The sequence below is a fragment of the Ambystoma mexicanum genome, chromosome 14 (genome assembly GCF_040938575.1).
Source record: "Ambystoma mexicanum isolate Mex_15411 chromosome 14, UKY_AmexF1_1, whole genome shotgun sequence".
NCBI lineage: Eukaryota > Metazoa > Chordata > Amphibia > Caudata > Ambystomatidae > Ambystoma > Ambystoma mexicanum.
The window spans coordinates 211140515-211163976 of record NC_090940.1 but is presented as its reverse complement, the minus strand read 5'-3'; the positions used below and the strand labels follow the sequence as shown (position 1 = coordinate 211163976).

The 23462-nt window shown below is 47.5% G+C and overlaps 1 protein-coding gene across 6 annotated transcripts in view; it reads right to left on the bottom strand.

The window, feature by feature from the left end:
• Positions 1-23462, bottom strand: part of NIN (ninein) — a 429800-nt gene that overhangs the window by 125374 nt on the left and 280964 nt on the right. For 5 of the 6 annotated variants that reach the window (XM_069638956.1, XM_069638957.1, XM_069638959.1 and 2 more), the window contains exons 16-17: positions 6847-7385; positions 497-2593 (exon numbers count right to left, since the gene is read on the bottom strand). In XM_069638956.1, the coding sequence (XP_069495057.1) occupies positions 497-2593; positions 6847-7385 (2636 nt within the window). The remainder of the gene's footprint in view (positions 1-496; positions 2594-6846; positions 7386-23462) is intronic. The other variant, XM_069638961.1, reaches the window with a different exon arrangement.

The following is a 23462-nucleotide window of genomic DNA, read 5'->3' as shown; positions in this document are numbered from 1 at the left end:
ATGAAAACAGATTCTTTCTTACAATATTCAGATATCTGCAAAAGACACTCAACATATTATAAATACGTCTAAAAAAGGAAAGCTTGCAATTTGTTCAAATTACTTATGGAATGCATTTGGACAAAACACCACACAAGAGACAATTCTTAGATCTTAAGACTTAGGTGAGTACATCCAACACACAATGATGACATGAACTTCCTTGTACACAACCGTAATACAAGGATAGTTAACATTTTAGTTAGCGTGGTCATTAATGTTAACTAAGCAGAATTCCTAGGCTATTGAATTAGAAGCCAAGATGCCATGCCACAGTTATGGTGAATTTACAGGACGAGGGTAAGCAGAAGCATTATTATGGTGCTAACTAGACCTTACGAGTCCTTGAAGAAAATACCCAAGGAAATGAGTTCTACCATTGTAGCAGGCATTAATGCAGGTGATACAAGACTGGGATGCACACAGAGACTCACGGATGTTAACAGGTGGACATTACCTTAGCAGATCAACTTTTTGCTGAAGCTCACAGCTTTTGCCATCCCAGTCATTGGCCGGAACTTTTTGTTCCATCCTGAGGTATTCGGATTGGGAATGGGTCGTCTCTGCTGCGCTTCCTTCCAGCTTCCTATGTAGTTCATGAAACTTTCTCTTCTCCTCTTTGTTGGCCTCGGTTTGGACATACTTTTTTTGCAGCTCTAGGAGCGTGGCAGTATTCTTTTCCAGTTTTCTAAATTGTTTTTGCATTACCAACTTCTCATGCTGCAGATCAGATCTGTCCCGTGCATAACGTTCACAAATGGCTTCAAGTTCATGTGTTTTCTCCAGCAGTTGTGCGTTTTCCTGCGTGCGCGACAGGTTTACTTGCTTACACTCTTCAAACTTGATTTCTAGGTCCTTTAACCGTGGTACATACTCTTCAAGATGTTTATTTTGTTGCATTAACTGTTGCAACTCCGCATTTAGTTCATCGTCTTCCGTCTGCACCGCTTTGGGGAAAAGCGCAGTTTCAGAATGAAGTGAGGATTTCTCCTCCAGCTCGATAATCCTTTTCTGAAGTTGGGACACATAGATTTTCAGATCAGTATTTTCCCGTTTGACTTCTTCGTACATCTTGTCCAGCTTAAGGGAAGCGCCTGTAATTTCCTCAAAGCTTTGTATTTCTGCTTGCAACCAAGACACTTCTGAATAGAGCTGAGCATTGTTTTCTATTGCTTTTGCGTGCTGCACTTCCAAAAGCCTGATGTTTTCTCTAAGGAGTTGGTTTTCTTTTTCTGCATCTTCACATAATACTTTAAGCATAGGATCGACCTCCTGGCTTCCTTCGGGTTTAGTCAGCTGTAACTGCAGCCTTGACACCTCAGAGCTTAGTTTATGTTGTTCCTCTCTAAGGCTGTCATAGTCTTGGATGTCCTTAAGTTTATCCTGAAGCTGTGTGAGCTGATCCTTCAGATTGCTGTTCTCTCTATGGACATCTTCGTATGCCTGCTTAAGTATTGCATGAGCCTTGATTGTGTCTTCAAGTACCTTAATTTTATCCTGGAGCCTTGACACTTCCCAGGCTTTGTGGCCAGCCTGTGAATTTACGTGCTCTTCACAGCGGTCCTCCATTTGCTGCATTGACTCTTGCGTCAAATCTTTTTGCAACCATTCATTGCTTGGATTGTCCAGGCTGGAGAATGTGGCAGTCGCATTCTCCAGATCTTTTATTCTATGTTCCAACCTGGCTTTCTCTGCCAACAGTGCTACATTCTCCTTCACCGCCTGTTCGTGAACCTTTTCCACATGCTTTAGAGTGTCTCTTTCTTGCTGCAGCTGCAGCATGCTGTCCTGAAGCTGGGAAATTGTGTTCTTCAGCTCAGCGTTCTCTTTACTTTTCGCCTTGGAGTCGCTCTCCTGCTGGGACAGAGAGCGCATGTCTTGTTCCAGCTCGTTGATGGTCTTCTGAAGCCTCGCGATCTCCAGTCTCATCATTTCCTTTTTCTGCTGAGCCCTTTCACAGGTTTCCTTGTACAAGACTTCGGATGCAAGCAGCCTGGAGTTGAGCTGCTGCTTCTCTTGCTCGTAGGCTTTCCCCAACCGTTCTAACTGTTGACCAACTATTTGCACATTCTCTTCTGCTTGAAGCAAAAGTTCATCTCTTTCTTTTAGCTCTTCCCGGAGATCACTCTGCAGTTGAAGTATTTGTTCATTTAAATTGCTTTCTTCCTTTTTTGCAGTACTTCGCAGATCCTCTAGCTGTATCTGCACCTCCTCCTTTTCAACCATCACATTTCTCAGATGCTCCTGGAGCTGCTGCTCAAGCACTTCTTTTTCTTGTGCTATCAGAGTACAGGCCACAGCCTTTTCGTTTTCCAAGCGCTCCCTCAGTCTGTCTTGTGCATCCACACTGTCCTGGGAGAGTTCATTTTTCTCAAAGTCCCACTGGGATTTCTCCTCACCATGTTGCTCTAAGAGGTCTTGTAGTTCTTCCTTATGACGAGCTTTAAGGTTCCTTAGTTCTTCTTCGTGCTTTTGACTAGCAGCCTGGCAGTCCAGATCAAACTGAGCATTACTTTCCGAAGTTCTTCTGTTATACTCAGTTTCCATGCTTTTCCTAAGTGCGGCAAATATACAATATCACTAAAACCTTGGTCGACTTTCAAAGAAAACAATTACATTTTCCCCTGTTTCTAGCAAATGTCAGACGAGAGCTTGAAGAGCTCCACATGGTAAAACATCAGTATTTATGTGTTGGGACACTTGGAAACTAAGAGTATAACACCCCCTTTCCGCACCACCCATACTTAGACTGGGGACCAGGAGGTAAGGCTTTGGTGAGATTTTGAGGGTGGCAATGCAGTTTGTCATTTAAATACAGGTCCAAACTAGGAACAATGTGCAAGGCAAATATAAAAGCGCCATTCCATGGGGCGTCTGCATGGAGGTTTTTAGTGGGGGCAGTAAGCTTTTCAACTCTGTAGCAGAGGAATAACCATTTCAAGTTGTATGGTACTGGCCGGGCATAAAACGTCACTCGCCCCCTCAATTCTCCACAAGCACACAATTTCCTACCCACACAGTCCATTGTCACTAACCAATGGCTAGATGTTTAACCGGCTAACAGTGGTTGATAACGCTGATGGCCTACAACAATCCTGTGAATTTAACAGCTGCAGTTTCATTAAGAGTAGATTTAAACCTCAGCAAAAACCTAATACAGGCAGTATCGGATTGTTAAGACTTCTCTAAAGTACTGCATAGTCCAGAACATAATGATATCTAGCTATTGTTAAAAATATATCTGGTTTAAGGAAATCAGTGCTCAACTCATCCACTGTTGAATCTGTACTACAGCTTTCTCTGAAAGGGGGATTTGCAGCAATCATGTGCAGCCCATCAGGAAAGGGCCAGATGCTCTGCAAGACAATGTTCTGATAAATGGCACCAACCTCTAGTGTGGTAGGTCAGAAGGAGGAGACAGACCAGTTTTCGTCATTTCAGTATTCTTTATTTAAATAATAAAAGGGAAAACACTGTGCTATCCCTAATCTAGGGGGTTCCTTGCTTAACCAAACTTACTAAGGTGCTCATCTTCTATGGTGAAGCCCAAAAGCAAACAGTCTGTCCTCCATCCATCACTAAGCTACTTTGTCCCTACCACTGTATGATGACAACAAAAGACCAGGAGAGTGACTCCCTTCAATTGAATATGCCTCTTTGACTTTAATATGTATTCTTGCGATATTGTAGAGCAATCCTGTGAAGTAATTTCTTTAGGGGGACTTTCCCCAGTCTTGCTTCCCCTGCATGCTCTCCTGATAGGCTTTTCTTCCTTTTCCTTGTGGACTTTGGAATTCCTGGAAAGAAATCGTTTTCATGTCTCTAAAAGTCTTTATCCTACTTCCAATAGGGACAGTGACTTCCTCTTTGTAAGGTTCTTATTATCTACGTTGTTATAGTTCTTCAACTCTTTTTGCATAAGGCAGTTGATATCATACTCCCCCTTTTCTGACTCACTGTGTCTTCCTCCTGGATTTTCTTACTGGATAGCCAGTAGTCTTTCTCTGGTTCAGTTCTTATATCACAGGGAGAAGCAATGTGTGTTCCCTTTGGGTTTTCTCTCCCAAACACTCACTGTAATGAGTAGGCTTATTCCTAGAGTGTTACCCTCTTCAACTTCGGGCCACTTACTGGGACGAGTAGGCCGAGTCTCACAGTATTGCTTACTCTTCTTAACTTCAGGCCTACTACTGGGACAAGTAGACTGGCCGCAATCTTTATTGCAGTGATTACAGTCACCTTCTTTTGCAAGGGTTGGCGTCGCCGGGCCTGTTTGCAGGAGCGGGACGTTTACGATGTCAGGATAGCTTGCTTTCTCGTTCCATCAGTTTCTGACTTTTCTCTATGGCTTTAAGGTACCAGAGGTCTCAACGTAGTTGTCGGACCCACTAGTCCACCCCTCCCGGGTCACGCCACTGCTTTCACATACTTTCTCTTCTTGCGGTTTTCTTCCCCTCTGCTCATCGGCCTTTGACTTCCTCGAGGCTTCAGGCCAGCAGCACCTTCTGCATTCCTCCCTGACGGAGGACTGCTCAATTTCACTTTGCAGTCACGACTTGACTGGTTTGAAGCTCACAGGCTTCGATCCTTCTGCTCCCTAAGAGAAGTCCTCCTTCCCTTTTTATTACATGTTGCTGGGTCCTCCCAAGTCGAGGATCGTAGTCCATCCTCTTTGCCTGTGGGATGCCCATCATTTCTGTATTACAGTAACACACAGTGGTTTAATTTGGTGGTCTTATTGTGGTGTCAAATGGAAGGCTTTTCTGGAGTTCCTTTTTAGAACCGGAGTCCCTGTCTCTCAAGGAGGTGCGGGGGCAGGGGGTAGTCTCTCCCTGTGAGGTTCTGCTTACCACCACCCCTAGGGGGATTATTGCGCAGCAGGATCACCTGCCTAGCCACAGAAGGAAAGGTTCCTCCCCGGGGAGAAGTGACAGAATCCCGCTATTCGTCACACTAGCCAAGATCATGCCTCCATAACAATAGATGTTTCAAAAGTATGTATCTGCCCATTGTTCACTTAACACATCTTGAGGGTTTTGGCTTCTCATTGGCTAACTTCAATTTCAGACACTGTGGCTACGCACCACTACTTTAAAACACCAATAACACTCTTTATTGTCCCACCATCTTGCAGAGGAAACGGAACTGTGCTTGCATTCAGGGGTAGAATTGTCAAGTTGCAAGCTACTATGCAGCCATAAAAAGGTTAATTGCCACCTAAATTTTACAACTACCCACAGCACACAATTTCTTACTGCCCAATAGTCAATTTTCATAAGCCAATTGCCAGTGGCGAGTGCACATTTTGTGCCCTCCCTAGTTTGACATTAGTAGGTTTACAATACCCTGGCTATCTGCCATCGTATATTACCTGCGAGCCTTTTATCTTTGAAAGATAGTTTTTTTTCTTCACTAGTTTATCTAAAACTGTATGACTCAATAGGCTTTTTCAACTTTTGTATTTCTCGATTGCCATATGTTGCATACGATGTAACAAACAAAAAAACACTTCATGAGGTGATCTAATGCATATGTCCAAATAAACGGGTGGCTACCACCAGACAGAGTTCCAAGCGCTCACATCCAACAATCACTGCCTAAAACAACTCGGAACATCTGTAGTAGATTTTTTGTCCCCGGGGGAGAGGGGTGGGAGGGGCGTAGTTGCTAGGGATTGGTTAGGGGGAAGATTCAGAACATATTGCCAATTCATGTTGAGCCCCCTTGATTTCCCATGTGATGTTTTTCACTTGTCATTCAACACTTTCTTGCATTTAAAGTTAAGAAGAATAATTTAGAGCAGTTGCATCCTATAATGCACTATTATTAATGTATCAATAAGAACGGAAATATTCTTAAGGGTCTCTGTAAATTATGGAGTAAAATAGATTTTTAGGTGAGATGACTTAAGAAATAAAATATTAAAGAAACCATGATTTGCAATACAAGATTTGATTGTATCTAGTAAAGAATGACTTTAAAGGCAGTCTACTAAGAAGGCAGACAGAGTGCTCCCCCTTGTGGCACAAAGCTGCCCAGGAAGCTTATCTGAGCATATAAATTGAACAGCATGAGAAGGAACACTGGCAGGGGCACCATATCATTTATACATTTCCACTTAGGTTTTCTTCCAGATAGGGAGGTGGAGACTGGCAGTTAAATGGACCGCCATGCCGCTTTCTTGGGAGAGTTGTACTCCGGTTTGCTTGCCTGTTGCCAATGTCTGCCTGCAAGTTATACATGGCAAGTTTGAACCCTGGGATTCAACTCGCCCCTTTCATCATTCTGTGGCCTAACTCAGGCTTGAGCTCCAATACCTTCAAAGATTGGAATTGGAGGCTGCTGCAGCAAGTGCCACAAAAGGAAAATCTTATGATGCTTCCTGAATTAGAGCGTCTCACTAAAGGAGCCTCATCCCATCAAAGACTTCTAGACAGGGATCTGCAACCTTTAGCTCGCCAGATGTTTTGGACTACAACTCCCATCAACTCAAGCCTGCAAGAAAATCCACCATGAGCGGTGCGCTTCAAGCCCCCCATTTAAGAGCCATTGGCCAAATGATATAGCATGAAATCTTAAGAAGCACTTTGCAAAAGGTCAGTTAAGCAGCCAAGGATGTGGGTGTGTTATCACACAAGACACTGATTAGCAGCAGGTTCAAGCATGAAGGAACACTCGGCCTGGGCAGTGACCTAAACAGATACAATTCCTGCAGATCCTATGAAATAGTTTGGGACATAACCATCTCAGGTTAAGAAACTACAATGCAGAAATCCACTGATGCACTTGTGTAGCCCCCATCCTTACCTTTCCTCTTGGAGTTCCAATTGATGTTTCTCCAATAGTTCACGCCGCAGGTCATCCTGCGCCACCTCATGCTGCTCTCCAAGCCTTGCTAATTGTTCATGGAAATTGACCTCGAGTTCTCTTTTATCGTCTTCAAACGTCCTGAGCAATGTATTCATTTTTTCCTGCATAGCCTGCTCCATCTGAGCATTATGTTGAACAAGGTCCTCCCTCTCTTTATCAAAACATGCTCTGGCGTAGTCGCGCTGGCTTGCGAGCGCTTCCTCCTGCTCCTGCTTTAGCCGATCCTGTAGATGTGCTTTTTCTTCCTCAAACTGTACTTGCAAAGACTTCCTTTCATCCAGATAGCTGCTCTCCACCCTCCTCTGCTCTTCACCGAGCCTTGTGATCTCACCCTCTAGGTCCAGAATGTGCTCCTTAAGAGCGCTTATTTGCTCCTCCAAGTTACAGATCTCTTTGTTGAACTTCTGCCTAGCTTCTTCCTGCTCACTTTCAAAGATGCTTTTGTTCTCCTCCAGCCGCTTCTGATAATGGTTTACCTAGAACAAGTCAAAGGGCGACTGTCAAAGAAACATTTTGAACAAGAAAACGTAGAGGCAAAACGCACACACTAAATTAGGGCGGCTCCTAGATGCTCTGGTCGGTCTTCGCCGAGCCTGCAGTAAAATCTCTGGCTACACTAATGCACCAAGCATTTAAATGACAGTACAAAAACGAAATGGGGATATCAGATTATTTTGAGATATCAATTACATTACACACATACATATTCAGTGTCATAAGCAATAAGGCATAGTCGCACGGCATCAGCTAGAAAGTGTTTCATGCGATTCTTTGCCCTTCAGGATTCGGATGGTACAGCACAAAAAAATCTGCCATGCAGGAAGAATATGCCATCAGCCTGGCTGCACTACAGCACCCTACTAGAATCACTCAAACACATCCCACAGCCAAATCTCAACATGCATGCATCAGAAAAACAGTGACTCATCCAAACATCATCTCCCTGGTACACAAAACAAATCTGTGGGGAGCCCAGAACAAATACAACGGGTAGCACAGGAGCCATTATGCACTAAAGAATGGCTGCCATGTAGATGGAACGCAGACTCTGAGCAGGGCCCCCACTACCGGTTCTGTGGCTGGTGTCATGGATGCCTGCTTGTGGACGAGTGTCTTTGCAGAATGATGCAGAGGTAATTTACACATCCAGAAAGTTAAGCAGTGGGCAGCAGTGTGGGTGAGGTGGGGGGTGAGTGAGTTGGGAACGGCCAATGGGACGAACCCCAGGGTATCGTCACTGCTTGCATGAGGAGGAGCCCCTTCCCATGAAGCCAGGGAGGTGAGGCAGCTACCCGATAGTCTTCCAAGGGGGTTGGTACTCAGCGGGTGGATCTCATGGGAGGGGAAACCCCCTTTGGGACCAGTGACGACCACATCGGGAGAAAGCGTTATTCCCACCAATCACATGACCCTAGACTCCCTTCCCACAGTTAACCCACTTTTCCTTCACCTCACTCCTCTTCAGGCCTATCCTCATACCCTAGGTACTTTGATAAAGATGTCCAAGTAGAGAGTACTGAGAAGAGGAATATTCCTAGCGCTCACTTAGTACCGAGACAAGAAGGAGGTGCGGAGAAATAACGAATGACCATTGGAACCACTGTTACCAGTCTAGTGGTTTGCGACATTTGATTGGAGGAAACCAGATAAAAACTGAGAGGGACTTGACATGATGTCAAGCCCTCCCTGGAGGAACTGTGAGAGCCAGGAGGAACCAGACGTGCAGGCAGGTGCTGACCGGAATGCCAGGAACAGGGAGAGAGAGTCTGAGGCCGGTCCAGGACATGAGGGCAGCACGGCCCGCAGGCGGCCTAAGACTCTGGGTGCCCCAGAGACCCAGGAAGCACGAGGGAGCAAAGAAAGAGGACAGAGCAGGGAAAGCTCCAGAAAGGTACCAGAGCTCTGCAAACGAGCCTAGCTCCTCAAGGGAGTCGACAGTAGTGTAAACCAAGCCACAAGGTTCGCGGGTAGCCGGGAAGGCAGTGGGAGAAAAGCAAAGGAGTACATGGAATTGTGCTACAGCTTGGAAAGAGAGTGAACCAAGCCCATGAAAAGGAAAACTAAGATCAGAATTGCGAGTCGGGGACACGCACCCAAATAAATGGAACTTGGTGGACAGTTCATACAGTGCTTGGCAGGTTAGTGAACCAAGCTTGTATGACCCACTACAGCTCAGGAAGCACCCAGGCTACTCTTCATCACACTACTTGGTGAGAGGGAACCAGGTCTGCCCACCAGGGTCAGGGACCCAGTACAGCTTGGGGAGTGCATCCAGACTGTTCTTCAGTGCACTATACAGCGAGAGGAAGCCAAACTGCTAACTAGGGTCTGGGACCCAAAGGAACTACATTGCAAACCCGACAAAGGGTAGGGGAAGGGATACATTTCCCTCCAACAGCCAAGGAGTGGCTGAAACCACTTTGTGAAAGACTTACTAAAGACAAGAACTGTCTTTTGTCCAGGGGAAGGGAGTTGTTCCTTTGGACCAAGAAGACATCTCCTTTGATTTAGTTAGAGTAGCGTGCAAGGGACAGAGTAAGGATTTTGACACAGGGCATTTATCTATGGACATTTTGATACTAGTTATTTCAGTTGAGGCAGGGAAACCCGTCTTCGAGATAGAGTTTAGTTTCCTTTTTAGCTTTGAATAAATGTTTATAGCAAACACTATGACCCTTCCAGGACGTCAGAGTCTTACTTCTGCACCCTCCCACCGAACAGAGGAGAGCCTGGGTATCCAGTCAGCTGGCAACTTGGAACACAAGCCTTCATTGGCATTTCCAGCCCATTCACACGTAGATTGGCTGACTACCAACCCCTGGGTGATAATTTATGAAGAATACCAGATAGCGGAGGCTTCATCGGCAGGTAATGGGCCTGGGTGCAAGGGCCTTAAAGCAGTTCCTGGTGCCGTTACTAGCAGGTCAAGCCTGTAAGTGGGTTAGAGGGAAGATGGAGGTCATGGAACAGTAAGCAGACTACAAGTTCAGCCCCTCTTCCATTTCCATGCCACAGGAGGCAGTGACAGCTGAGGATACAGAAGAATGGACCAGGGACAAGAGGCTGGAGAAGCGGGGAGGGAGCATTATGTAGTGGAGGGGGTGTGGGTGGTGTGGGCAGGGAAAGTTCCCTGGGCAACAGGGCATGACCGAGGGAAGGTGGCTGAGGAGTAAGGCGACAAGACTGCCGAGAGCAAACACAGGATAATATTTGAGATTCAGCCAGCAATCCTGTGCTGCTGATTTGCTAGCACTTTCAAACTGGCTTGTAATTGGAAAAAAAGGCACTCTGGTGGTTTCCTTGACTAAGAAAGAAGTGAAAGAATTCAAAGATTACCTTGATTGCGTGAGGAAAACTTTCAAATAAAAAAATGCTTCAAGGTCTACGAATCTTTTCAACGATGCATTTAATTGAAGATTGCATCCATGCAAATTATAATGCATGCAGAGACCTTACGCAGTGCTGCACCATTGACTATGTACCTAAATCAAGGTAGTTAGGATTCATACATAGATGCCGCCCTACTGAAGGATCTCTTCTCCACCATGAGAGAAACCATGGAGAATCTCGAGATTAACAGCACAGGCCACGAGGTGATGTACTAAACTTCACTCTTCTACAGTGAAAGAAAACACTCCTGAGAGTGGCCATGGATCTGGCAACCCTTGGAATTCAGAGCCATAAGAATCCAAGAGATTTCAAACTAATCCTCAATAAATGCAAATCCACGTAACCTTTACTTCTCGCATATCTTCTACTTAATCATCAGACAAGAAACATAGGAAGAAGATAAACTCATCAATGTCTCCTCTGAACATCAGGATGAGCAAGCCAACAAGAGTTACAGGATGAGAATTTTGGAAGCTCTCTGGCCCACCAAGAAGAAAAAGGGGGCTCAAAATGACTGAGAAGATGCAAACAAGGGACTTTCGAAGGAGGGACACTGACTCACATCATGGATTTGCTTGTCATCAGGGTCTGTCAACACTTGCATGCCAGAGTACCGGGAATATAGATGTTTTTTGTTGTGGTGGTTGAAGTTCATTATTCAATCTGCTGTTGCGCCACATAGCTGTTTGGTAGGTGAAGAGAAATCTTCATGCTGCAAACTATTCACCGTAGTGACTAAAGTACTCATAGTACTTAGTCCTCTTTCCTCCATCCTTATGGGCGTCCCCCAACACGGTGACGGTACCGAAATCTTTGGCAGTGAAAAATGTGGGCTACCCCTTTTAAACTGAGTATAGCGCACAGGGGTGGGCGCTGGGCGTGGGAATGCCCCTTAGGCCGCACCCTCTGGCACCTCCCCTCAGTCCCCTTTGACATATCTGACCCTTGTAAACCTGGCTGTACTGACAATTTTTGCCCCTGGCATACTAACAGGGGAAGTTGGATGGGACATATGCAGGAAAGGAGACCAAGGACGATGAGTACTCTATTCACTATGGTGAGTAACTTCAACTACTCATACGTCCCGTCCCTTTTCCTCCATCCTTGTGGGTGATTCCGCCCAAAACAAGAAAACTGGGTGGAGCTGCGACCACATGCCTCATACTTAGGTCGAAGCAAAAAGATTCCTCAGAACCCGCCTGACCAAACTCTGCATCCTACCTGGACCTGGTATCCAGAGAATAATGTTTACAGAAAATGGACAGAGTGGCCCACGTAGCCACCCTACTAATGTCTTCCCAAGAAGAGTGCCTCTGAAAGGCAACCGCAGTAGCTTTGGCCCTGACTACATGAGCATGGATCTCCGCGGGCACCGTCTTAGCCATGGCCACATAAGCCTGGACCAACCAACAGATGGAGGCCATGGCAGCCTGGGTGCCGGGGGACACGCCCCCCGAACATGACAAATAGCGCTTCTGACAAGATCTCGTCCTGGAGAGATCGAACTTGAGCACCCTTCGCAGATCCAGAGAGTGCAATGACCTTTCCGCCTCCGACTGTGGATTAGAGCAGAACACAGGCAAGCAAATGTCCTAGTTTAAGTGGAATGGTGAGACCACCCTGGGCAGGAAGTTTGGATGAGTGTGCAATTACCTTGTTGCTGTGGAAAGTAGTGAAGGGTTCACACAATGACAGCGCCTGCTGACTCTACGCATGGAGGCGAGAGCCACCAGAAGAATTGCTTTTGGTGTAACACCCACCAGATGTTAACCGACGCCATGGGCTCAAAAGGTTTATGCTGTAAAGCGGCAAGAACCACATTTAGGTCCCAGATGGGATGTGGCCTATGCCCCGGGGGGAGTCCGGACAAGTCATTGAGGTGGGCCTTAACCACTGGGTTGGCCGCTGAGAAAGTCTGATCCGGTGAGTTTTTGTACACCCCGATGGCAGCCAGGTAAGTCTGGCAGGTATCCACTTAGACCCCTGAGCGGGGCAGGTGTGCAGAAAAAGAACGTCGTCCAGGGAGCAGGCGAGGGGATCAAAGTCCTCATCGTATGGCCAGTGGCAAAAGCTGGTCCACTTACTCTTGTACTGCGAGTGAGTGGACGGACTCCTGTATAATTTCCCAATTTCTTTCAGAGAACAGCAAGGAATGAAGTTTCAGCTGATCAGGAGCCAAGCCGAGAGGGCCAGTCTGGCTGGGTCCAGGTGTTCCAACACCCTGTGCTGCTGGGTGAGGAAAGACCTGCTGGGAATTGGGTGAGGAAGGACCTGCTGGGAATTGGGTGAGGAAGGACCTGCTGGGAATTGGATGATGGACCAGCCCCTGCGACTAGAGTTGGAGGAGGTCAAAGAACCATGCCCTCGAAGGGCCAGTGGGGGGGCAATCAGGATCAAGCTGCAGCCCACTGAGGCCCAAAATTTGCAGAGGGTCTGGTTGGAGGGGGAGGAAATGCATAGCACATGCGGCCGTGCCAACAAAGCTGGAACCCATCCCCAAGTAACCCTTGGCCCCGGGCCGTCCATGACACAAACAGGGGGCATTTGGAGTTCTGAGGAGATGTGAAGAAATCCAGATCTGGAAACCCCCACATCTGGAAGAAGGGCAACAAGGAGTTGTGCGATTCCCACTTGTAGGTGTTGTACCCCAAGCGGCTGAGCTTGTATGCTTCTGCATTGCTTTCCTCCGTAGATGAACCACCGAGATCCAGATCTCTCCAGCGACGGCCAAACCCAGATGGACACAGCCTGCATTCAGAGGGGAGGAGACAGGGTGCCCACCCTGCCCACCCTGCTGGTTCTGGTAGAACATAGTTGTCAAATTGTCGGTTCTGACCAGAACCGCCTTGCCCCTGACAAGCGGTAGGAAAGTACTGAGAGCCAGGCCCACCGCCCCGAGCTCCAACAGATTGATATGAGGAAGGGCCTCCACCATGGCCCATGAATCGAGTAGCCGACCAGGGTCGCCCCCCAACCCAGAGGGAGCAGTCAGTCATCACCAGAGATGGCTCCTGCTGAGACAAGGGGGCTCCCACTGATACATTGCTGTCAAGGAGCCACCAGTGAAGGTCCGGAAGTAGGCCCGCCGGAACGGGCAGCCTGTCCAATTGCGCCCCCCGTTTCCTGGTCCCAAGTGGACGCCAAATGCAGCTGGAGGCATCTCATCTTGAGCATGGCATGCTGCACTGTGAGCACACCTGAAGCCATGAGGCCCGGCAAGCGTTGGAACCACCATGCTGCGGTAGTTGAATTGGCCATAAAGTGGTGAACTGCTCTCAGGAGGGACAGTCTGTTAGCTGTGGGGAACACCCTCTGAATGGCTGTGTCCCACCTGACTCTTGTGAAACACAAGATCCTGGGAAGGGTTTAACTGTGACACCAGCTGGTTGAGGGAAAACCCCAGTTGGTGAAGTACATCCACTAGCCGCTGGCATGAGTGGAGGGCCCCACTCAGGAGAGCTGAACCTCACCAGCCAATCATCCAGATAAGGGTATAGGTGGTGGCCCTGCAAGTGAAGAAGGCGAGCCACCGCGTTCATAAGCTTTGTGAACACATGAGGGGCCGAATTGAGTCCGAATGGCAGCACTCTGTATTGGAAGTGGTGTGATACAATCGTGAACCGCAGTAATTTCTAGTGCGGTTGGAAGATGGGAACATGTGGGCACGCATCTTTGAGGTCTAAGTAACACATCCAGTCCACTGCGTACAGCGACTGCTATGTGAGCAGGAGCGATCATCTTGAAGAGTTTGAGGGGTAAAAACAAGTTGAGTAAAGAAAGGTCCAGGACTACCCTCAGGCCCACCTAGTTCTTTGGCACTGCAAAAATCCTGCAATAATACCCAGATACCTTGTCCAGAGGAGGCACTGGTTCTACCGCCTGCATGTTCAAAAGGAGGAGGATCTCCCGCAGAAGCGTAGGCGACCCTATCTGCAACAACCTAGGAGAAGGAAGAAGCGAAGGAAGAGGGAGACAGAACCCCATGGAGACCACTGACAGAATGCATGGATTCGTGACAAAATGCTTTGAGTGGCTCACAAAGAGCAAGCTGGCCCACCACGGGAGAACTGTGGTCCTGGACCAAAACGGAATTGTGTTTTGCCTTCAGAGGCAGGAGTGGGGGTGGGGGAGGGGGAGCAAAAGAAGCCCTGCAAGGTCCTCTGCTGCTTCCTCCTATGATCGCTGGGTGACATGTCTGGTTGGAGAGTTCTACGGTCGTGAAACCCCTTGAAGCCGCCAAAAGAGCATGGCTTGATGTCTGACCTGCACTGACTCTGCGGAAAAATTTCTGCCGTAGCTTTGTCAGAATCCCCAAGGACATCATTGTCTGGGTAGAAGTCGGTCATCTGTTGACTAGTGGAACAGATCAGAGCCCTCAAAATGGATGTCTAGGGTCATATACTGAACATCCGTCGAAAACTTTGTTGCATGCATCCACGCCATACGCCTCTGCTGGGCGTGTACGTATGAGAGACCATGGACTCCATAAGATCTTGTGCTACTAAGTACACCTACGCTAGACCCGCATTGAAGGAGGCCTCACTCTACAGGGGTAAGCATGGAAGAAAGTCCCCAATCTCCTGCCATAAATTCAGGTTCGATGCAGCGAGAATGGCGTCAACGTTTGCCTGGCAGAGATGAAGACCGGCGTTGAGATAACATCTCTTGCCGTGCCTTGTCCTCCTTAAACAAGCAGATGGACGCGGCACCAGCCGCAGAAGAAGGCGAAGAAGACTTTGAATATACAGATGCAGCTGCAAGACTGAAGAGTGGGGCGGAGAGAGGGTGGGACAATAAGAGTACTGGTTTCCCCCCCCTCCAGGAGCCATAAGCGGTCATCCAGCTTCTTGTTTATCTGAGCATTGGCCTGAGGCCTTTCCCAAACCTTCCTGGCCAATGAGAGAATATCTTTTTGCAGATTAATGCTTGAGCGGCCAGTGGCATGCAAGTCCAAGACCTCTGCCAGCACCCCTAGCTCTTGGGGTGTGGAGGCGGGAGGGTCCTGTTCAGGAAGAGGCACGTCTAAAAACTGCGTTAGGCCTTGTAGACAGTCATGAAATGCTTTTACCGGCAGTGGTGGTAACGGAGCGGGTGCCGGAGGAGGGGGGGTGGGAGGTGCGAGGGGGACCCGGACGAGAGCAGTCACGGGGTGTGGTACCTGAACCCCTGGCGGAACTGGTGGGGGACCCCAAAGGAGGACTTGGAGGCAACACCTGGAGGACCACCTCTTTGACGAGCTCCTTCAGGAATCCTGCCATCTGTAGAGATCGCATAAGCAGAAGAAAGCCCTTGAAAAATGGAACTTGCTGGTTGCCGGGTCACATAAGGGAAGTTGCATGGCCCTCCCACGGGCTGGGCCTTTTGTCTGGCTCGCTACGCTGAGGGTGCTGAGTAGCATACAGGTAGCCCTGTGGGGACCAACCGCCCAAACCCTGAAGCAGGGAACCGCTCCTCGATAGAAGAGGACTGGAACTGCCTTGGGCCACCCATTCTGAGGGTGAGGGGGCCGCAGGAGGCCTATTGTCAGAATCCAAGATGTCTGCCGGTCATGCAGGCTCAGCCACATGCTTATCTGCAATTCGGGAGCCTGTGCCACACCCTGGAAGGTAGGGCGCAAGGTGCCGAACCCTGTGCTGGGTATGACATAACAGAGGACTGTTTCTGCCCCGACTCTGAAGCAGAAGTGCCAACCTCCGAGAAGGCTCCGCTAGGCCTAGGGCCCCCTTAGGCAGCGGCCAGGAAGTTGATGTCTCCCCCTATGCAACAACCTTGAGTGGGCTTCGGAGGATTTTTGCCCTCAGCCACCGAGCTGGTAGTCGTATGGAACGACGCCTCAGGCTGGCGCCTGGAACCGGCGCTTGAAACCCCCTCGCACCCTGAAGCAGAAGAAGCAGAGCTGGAGCGCTCCTCAATAGTTGGCCTGGAAGAGCCCCTGGGCTCCTCAGCGAGGGAGCCGGTAGCCCAACTGGCCTCGGGCCTACCACTGGTGTTAGGTGTCCACAGGACCACTCCCAGCTAGAGGCCCCAGGAAGGAGCCTCCAGGCTGGGGTGCGTTGGAGAATAAAGGACCTACCTTCTCTTGACGCAAGGCCTTGGCCACAATGTCCTTCAGATGACCGGGAGGTTAAGTGTGGAAGATCTCCCTCGAGTGGGAAAGATGTCCCCACACGCTATACTAAATTTAAAGGGATAACTCAAATGTTTTGCTGCCAAAGTTTCTGGTACCGTCCCCATGTTGGGGGGCGACCACAAGGATGGAGGAAAGGGGACTTGACGTAAAGTATGTTATTTATGTAAAGGAGCATTTAATTTTGCTTCTTTACACTTCTCCATCTTCTATTTGACAGGGGTTGTGAGAAATGTACATCTTTAAAACTACAGAGGCTTCTTTTTAATAGTTAGAACTGGTTGGAGCCCAGTGCGTTTCCTGTATAGGTTCTTTTTCTGACTGTTACTCTTCTTTGGGTTTTGGGAAGGTGGAAGGTTTGAGGAGAAATAGTGGTTTAGGGAGAAGAAAACTGAAGTTGCTTTTTCAGGAATTGTCGCATCTCAACGGCTGAGGACACACTGCAGCACATACCTAGGCAATGTTTAAGATCATGCCTCTCAACATTCAAAACCTAGATTCACTTAACAAGATTTCTCTGATTTTCTAGATGTTCAGGGACTCCAAAATAAAATTGCTGCTGGATGTCCAACACACTTGGCTAGTCACATTACTTAGCTTCATTTTCTAGTAAAAGAAACCAGTGTGCTGATAGTCTTCAATAAACATTTCCACTCTATCCCAGAGATTTCCCTAGAGGACCATCAGAAGAGATGTCCTAGTGAACAGTAAAATGGGCTCCTAAATTTATAATTGTGTGTATGTAAACCATGAAAGAAGGCCAAGAGGAATATTAGTTGGCTCTGATCCCCATTTTCACACTTTTGCTACAGGGAAACATTGGGACGGGGGGCCCTTAAAAATCCTCCTGTCGAGGGAAAGCAATCACTTAAATTAAACAGAGAGATCATTCCAGAGTACCGACAGGCTAATTAAAAGCAGAACTGCCCACTTTGGAGTCGCTTGATCTTTGGAGGTCCTGTAACCTAGAAGAGGGGGATTATTCACTTTAATTCACCACTCTATAAGATGTATACTTGCATTGGTTATTTATTGGTGTCCAACACTCTAGTTAAAGCGGCATCTGCCAGGTGACAATGAAGATAAATGAGGTTCCAAAACCATCTCAAGAGGGGCATGTGGTCTCTTTCCCCAATACCTTACCAGTGATAAGGTGGTACAAGCAGAGGCCTCTGCAGAAAACCAAGACTTTTCCACCATTAATAAATCAGAAGATCTGTCACGCAACACTGACTGGAACACCTTTTAACGCAGAAATGAGAAGAAAGGCAGAGCTCTCTGTAGTGCACAAGTGGAACACGTAACAAAGTAATTTTCAAGGTTCTTATTGGGAAAGGGATAGACATCTTTAGGTATTTAAATCTAAAAGGGACTACTCTTGGAATGGCCAATGAAAGAGGCGAAGGGTGGGCCAACTATTGCTCCGACGGGTGTGCAATCCAATAGGGATTTGATTTCCCTCTGGATCTCCAAGTACTATCCCAGGAATGTAATTCCCCAATACACTCCCCGACTCTCAAGGTTGGGAATGAATAAAGACCAATACGTACTAGAGGGTCATTTACATTTTTAAAAGGAAATTCTGGATTTGGAACAGTCGAAACCACAAAGTGATTGAAGAGGACAGTTTATAGCACATAAGGTTAAACTATAGTGCATAAGGATAACCCATTTAATAGGACACTGATCTCCCACTGGATCTGTAAACTAGAAGAAGTCTCCGTAAAAAGCATTCAGCAACACAGTCTCAGGGATATAGTGCGCTATTGGTAATCCATCTAAGGTGTAGTGCATGGCTCAATGACCTTGCAAGTCCAAGATTGTGACCTTTGGGGGAGGCCGGTTCTGGGACATAGTGGCCGTCTCTGGACTTTTGGCCTCTGAGCTTTCTCAGTTCTGATGACTCCTTTAAATAAAATCAACAGTTTCCTCAGTTAAGCCAATCAGAGCAGCTATCCAAGGTCCTCTAACCAGACCCTTTGAATCTCCTGCTTTCAGTTTACACTGACCTGCTCTTTCCCTCCACTCTAGGACACCACCACCCTCTGCTTCAATCCAGCCAGCCTTTTATAAACTTCTATTCAATTCTGGGCTCTGCATTCATAGATCCACACTGTTTCTTGGCAGTTCTCTCAACCCTGCGAAACCTCAGTGTCTCTGAAGCCTACCCTCTGCTAGCACGTCCTCTCGCAAGTTCCTCCCATCATATGGGATTACACTGCAGAGGCTGACCTGCCACACAAAACTCATTTCATGTTCATGCTTCCCAACGTTTCTGGGTAAGTAGCAGTGAGGGTCCTATTTGGCACACAAAACACAGTAATGTACGTTATGGAGGTCATACTCTTTTTCCTGTACTCCTTGTAGTTGTTCCTCATAGCAGCATTCCTGTAAAAATATCCTATTGCATGAACTCCTTTGTGCAGGATGATGCTGTGGATGATGCTGTGGATGATCGGTTTGGTTGGTTGACTGCGAAGCCAACATCACATGCCTGGGCTCCGGGGCCCTAACAATCCAGATAGTCCAGTCTCTTCTTCCTGAGTCCCTGTACTGACCACATGTATAGATTGGGTACTGGACTCAAGGAGGAGGTATCAGGACATTTATGACAGCTTGCACTTTCAGGGGTATCCTGGCATCAGGATCCTTAATCATAAGGGGCCTGAACTTGGATCATCTCTCTGCTAATTCCACTCTACCACCTTAAGGTTGCACTCGTCTCTGGCCAAAGGCCATATTAGGTCGTCTTCCCTGGTCAGCAGAGACCCTACCATGCCTTTGGATAGCATCAGTGCCCAGACTTCTTTTCATGTCAAAACTAATTTAAACAGGATATGTTAGGTTACTAGAGGAGCAAATGGGGGAATGCTTGGGAGAATTGGACAAACTGTAAAAAGAACATAAGCACTTTGGCTCATGGAACGTAGATCACAAAATAATCTCCAAGGGGACAAGAATGGGAAGGGGAGTGTTTTTTTTTTTTTTACAAAACATATACAGCTAAACATACAAACCCAAGCCCTCAAGAGAAATATTTCAAAAAGGCCCACTTGCCCAAGATCAGACAAGCAAAGATTATGGCTAAGCAGGTCCATCACAAAGGAGGTATAGAAACCAATATTATTATTACGATAATGAGATTAATTTAGCATAGAATGACCTTCTGGTGGCAACAGAACACATCACATGCCACAGAGAGAGTTACGCTTTGAGGGAAGCATATCGCAATAGATCCATACAGGGGCGTAAACAGCTAACAGGCTAGGGCAGACAATTTGCTAGCACCGATCTACTGCAACAAGGGTAGGAAATAGGGAGGTTGCAGAACACCAGTTAAGGAGTGGCGGGGTTGTGGACACAGGTGCTAAGGAAGAGCCATTTTTTGAGGACTATCTCGAGTTCCTTCTTGAAATGTGTAAGCGAGGGGAAGAGACAGTTGATGGGGAGGAGGTCCCATAGTCTGGGGACGTAAACGGAGGACAGTCTTCTGGTTCTTGCCTTCTTGTAGCAGTAGAGTTCTAGTCTAGGCATGTCCTTGCTTGTGGTGGATCGTAGGCCTCCAGAGATGCTGAGCTTCTCAGTGGAATAGTTTAGGGACAACAGCCTCGCTCAAATTAAATAAGACCCCAACAAAGAAGGCTTTACTTGACCTTTTACTTCTGGTTTGCCAGAGATTCTATGTTCCCCCTTACAGAATTATTCAATTCCTTTAGGAAAATGGGAAGGATGTCAAACGACAGCAGAAGCAGCCAGCAGTTGGCTAGCAAAACCAGGAAAAGACACGCTCATCATAAAGAGTAATTGCCTCATTAAATCTAGATGTAAACAACTTCAGCAAGTCTTTAGCCCCTAGTCTAGCAGGTCTAGTGCCACAGCAGGTTCAGTCTGAACCAAGCTTGCTTTATTCTCTGCAGACAAAACTTTGACAATTTCTACAAGATGATCCACCTTTTACATACAATCAAGAACTTCAGCCTAACTCTCCCTCGATGCAGGAACAAATGTTCGACAGGGTGGTGTGACAAATCCAGGGCATTTGTGCATTCTGCCCTAGGGGGTACTACCCCCTTTGAGGCTAAGGAGGTGAGCCTGCTAAGCAAAACCCTCCCTAGGGGTTTGGGAAAGCAGGACCCTCACTGGGAGTACTCCCCTCCAGGGCACAAGGACTCCCATTCCCAAGGGTGAACTCCCTATACACAAGACATGATCTGCCTACATGGGAGTCAGTAATGCCGACAATACATCCATGCGTGTGGCGCAAGATAATACAGACAATACATCTACTTGTTTGCCTCAAGGTAATGATGAACTTTACACCCGTTTGACAACCTGTGTAATACGCCCGCCCACTCTCATGATAGGAGCAAGAATAAAGGCAAGAGCCCCTTGAGTGGAGAAGGAGAAACCACACGCAAAGGCGAGGCTCCTACACGAGTACGCCGGCAAGGGGTGGAGTAACACTGCACAGCGTGGAGAGAGGCAAACGCTGAAGTGAGACGCTGCCGTCCCGATACCGAGGCCTACGGGGGCTGAGAAGCCAAGACCAACCGAAGCAAAGTTTACCTGGAGGCTCGACCACGCCGAGGACGTTGTGGGTTAGTTGCCTGCAAACGAAGGCTGAAACCAGGGACCGAGAAAGGAGTGGGTCGCGAACGCCATGACGAGCGGAGTCCGAAAGTCGATCATATCCAGTCCAGAAGACCTGCAGGCGGGGAAGGAGCGCTGCAGAAGAGAGACACCCTCACTGGAGCGGACTCTGCAACACGGAAGGTACGTGGGTTGCCCAGATCGACAGGGGGGGGGGGCAGAGAGAGGAAAGAGTGAGTGGGGAAGAAGGAAGGCTTGTCCTAACCTTATACCAGGATCACAGAGTTCCAGAGAGAAAGACTGAACGAGTGAAAGAGAAGGGTTACGGGAGCCTGAGAAACCCAAAGAGGATAAATCACCAAACGGGTCACAAAAACCCACAAGAAGAGAGGGTTTACTGATAGCTTAGCGAGCTAAGTGAAGTATTGCAACAAACTAATCCAAGGGAGCCAGAGGGGCCCAATAAAGAAAGCCAAGAACAGATACAAGGGCACGCAAAACCTGAATTTAGTGGGGGAAAAGCAACACAAGTGGCGGAGACAGATCAGGGAAATAGCCCTCCATCTAAAGAACTTTGGACATTTCGTTTTTTTCTGGAACTTAAGACTGTTTGTGGTTGTACTTGGGAAACATGAGGAACCTTGATACACTGTAAAAAAATAAAAACTTTAAAAAAAAACTATGAAATAAGCAGAACTGTTAAAGTGAGGAATTCACAGCCAGGCGAGATTCCTGGAACAGCTGGGAAACATTCTAGCATCCAACACCGAGTGCAGCGCACTTCACCTAATGTTCTTTTATTTTTGTCGAAGTGGTATGGCCAGCTCAGTGGATAAGTTTGGATAGAGGACTATTTTTCTTTTAACTATTAATGAGCACCTTAGTTTTGTTTGATAGGAAGGGAACTCCCCTTTAGCAATAGTGAGGAATTTCCCTTTTAAGTTGAATAAGTTACTTGAAAAGTATGTCCTCCGGTCCGAGTACACAGTGGATTGCGCTCAAAGTTTTTTTTAAAGTCGTGGATATATATTCAGAATGCATCAATTTTGTTTTGGCATATTAAGAAAACCCTAGCACCAGAATCAAAAGTAACAACGGCCTGTCTAGGAGAGTTGATTAATTAGGAGGGATATTGTTGAGGGGTCCTTAAACCCCCATCACCCCCCGGCATACCCTCCCCCCCCCCCCCAAGATGACAGATGCCACCCACTGAAGCAGCCACCATAACTGGAGAACATCACCAGCGTAATCATGAAGAGGCGACATAGCTGAACACTCACGTAGAGGCATTAGCCAGTTGCAAAAGAACACACATTAACTGCTTGCAGAAACCTAAAAGCAACTAACATGAACAGCTATTAAAATAAAAATGGAAGCCCCAGCTGCATTGAAATGAATGGAAGACATTGGAAAGGCTCAAAACACAGGCAGAGGCCTCACACACTGATTTCCCTGAGAAACGCAAAGCAGATCTGGCAGCGCAGTCGCTGTGGCCAACCTTGCCAGGGACGTTGGGAGAGAGTGTCTCGTGTCAACAGAAAACATAGAACTCCTTTAAGGCCCAGGAGCTGAATTTCTTCATACATGCAAGCACAGAGCTCAATTCTGCAGTCCCTGCACATGTGATCTGAACCTGGAGAACAACGCCCATTCATCCGAGGCAAGCAAAAACTGTTGTTCCCACCAAACTGAAGGCAGAAGATGCAAGAATGTAACACAGCGTGAAGCTGGGGGCTGGAATGTCCTTGCTCAGGGCCAGAGGAATCGGAGAGGTGGTAACATTGGTGGGAAACAGGCAGGGCCCTGAAGCCATTCTCTCCACCCATTATTCTGCTCACCTGCTGGTAAATTTCCCAAGTTGAGAAGGCTCACATTGGCTTCCTGTGGGTGGTGCCAGATGGAGCTACCCGATATGGCCAGGCCAATCGGATCATCTATCCCCTATAGGATGCAAGTCTGGCTATACTGTTCAACTGTTCACCCAATCGCAGCTCTCCCAAGGCCCAGAAATGTAACTTTTTGATTGTGATGCAACGGTCTAACAAAACCTTGCTACCAGCCTATAATGAACTGAGAGTGCATTTGGATGCTGCAGAAATCTGTGTGCCTACACTTTTTGAATGAATAAAAGCAGTAATTTGTCACATTTCTGGACTGCTCTGTTTCTTGAGCACGGGGGTTGGGGGGGATGGGTCAGGGGGAGCTGGGGGGGGGGGGGATTTCCCTCAAGCCAACTTCTGGTTTTTAATTTCGCTTCATTATACATCCCAAACATCCACCCTACCTTCTTCGCTTTGCTTTTGTGATGAAACCAGTTTGCCAGAAAGGTCAGACACAATCATCAACCACAAAGGGGTACATTTGGCAAAGGATTTTTGTAACCCAAAATGACTTTGACAACTACACCTCAAAGCTCTGCTAACCAAACTACCTTTCATAATGCTCC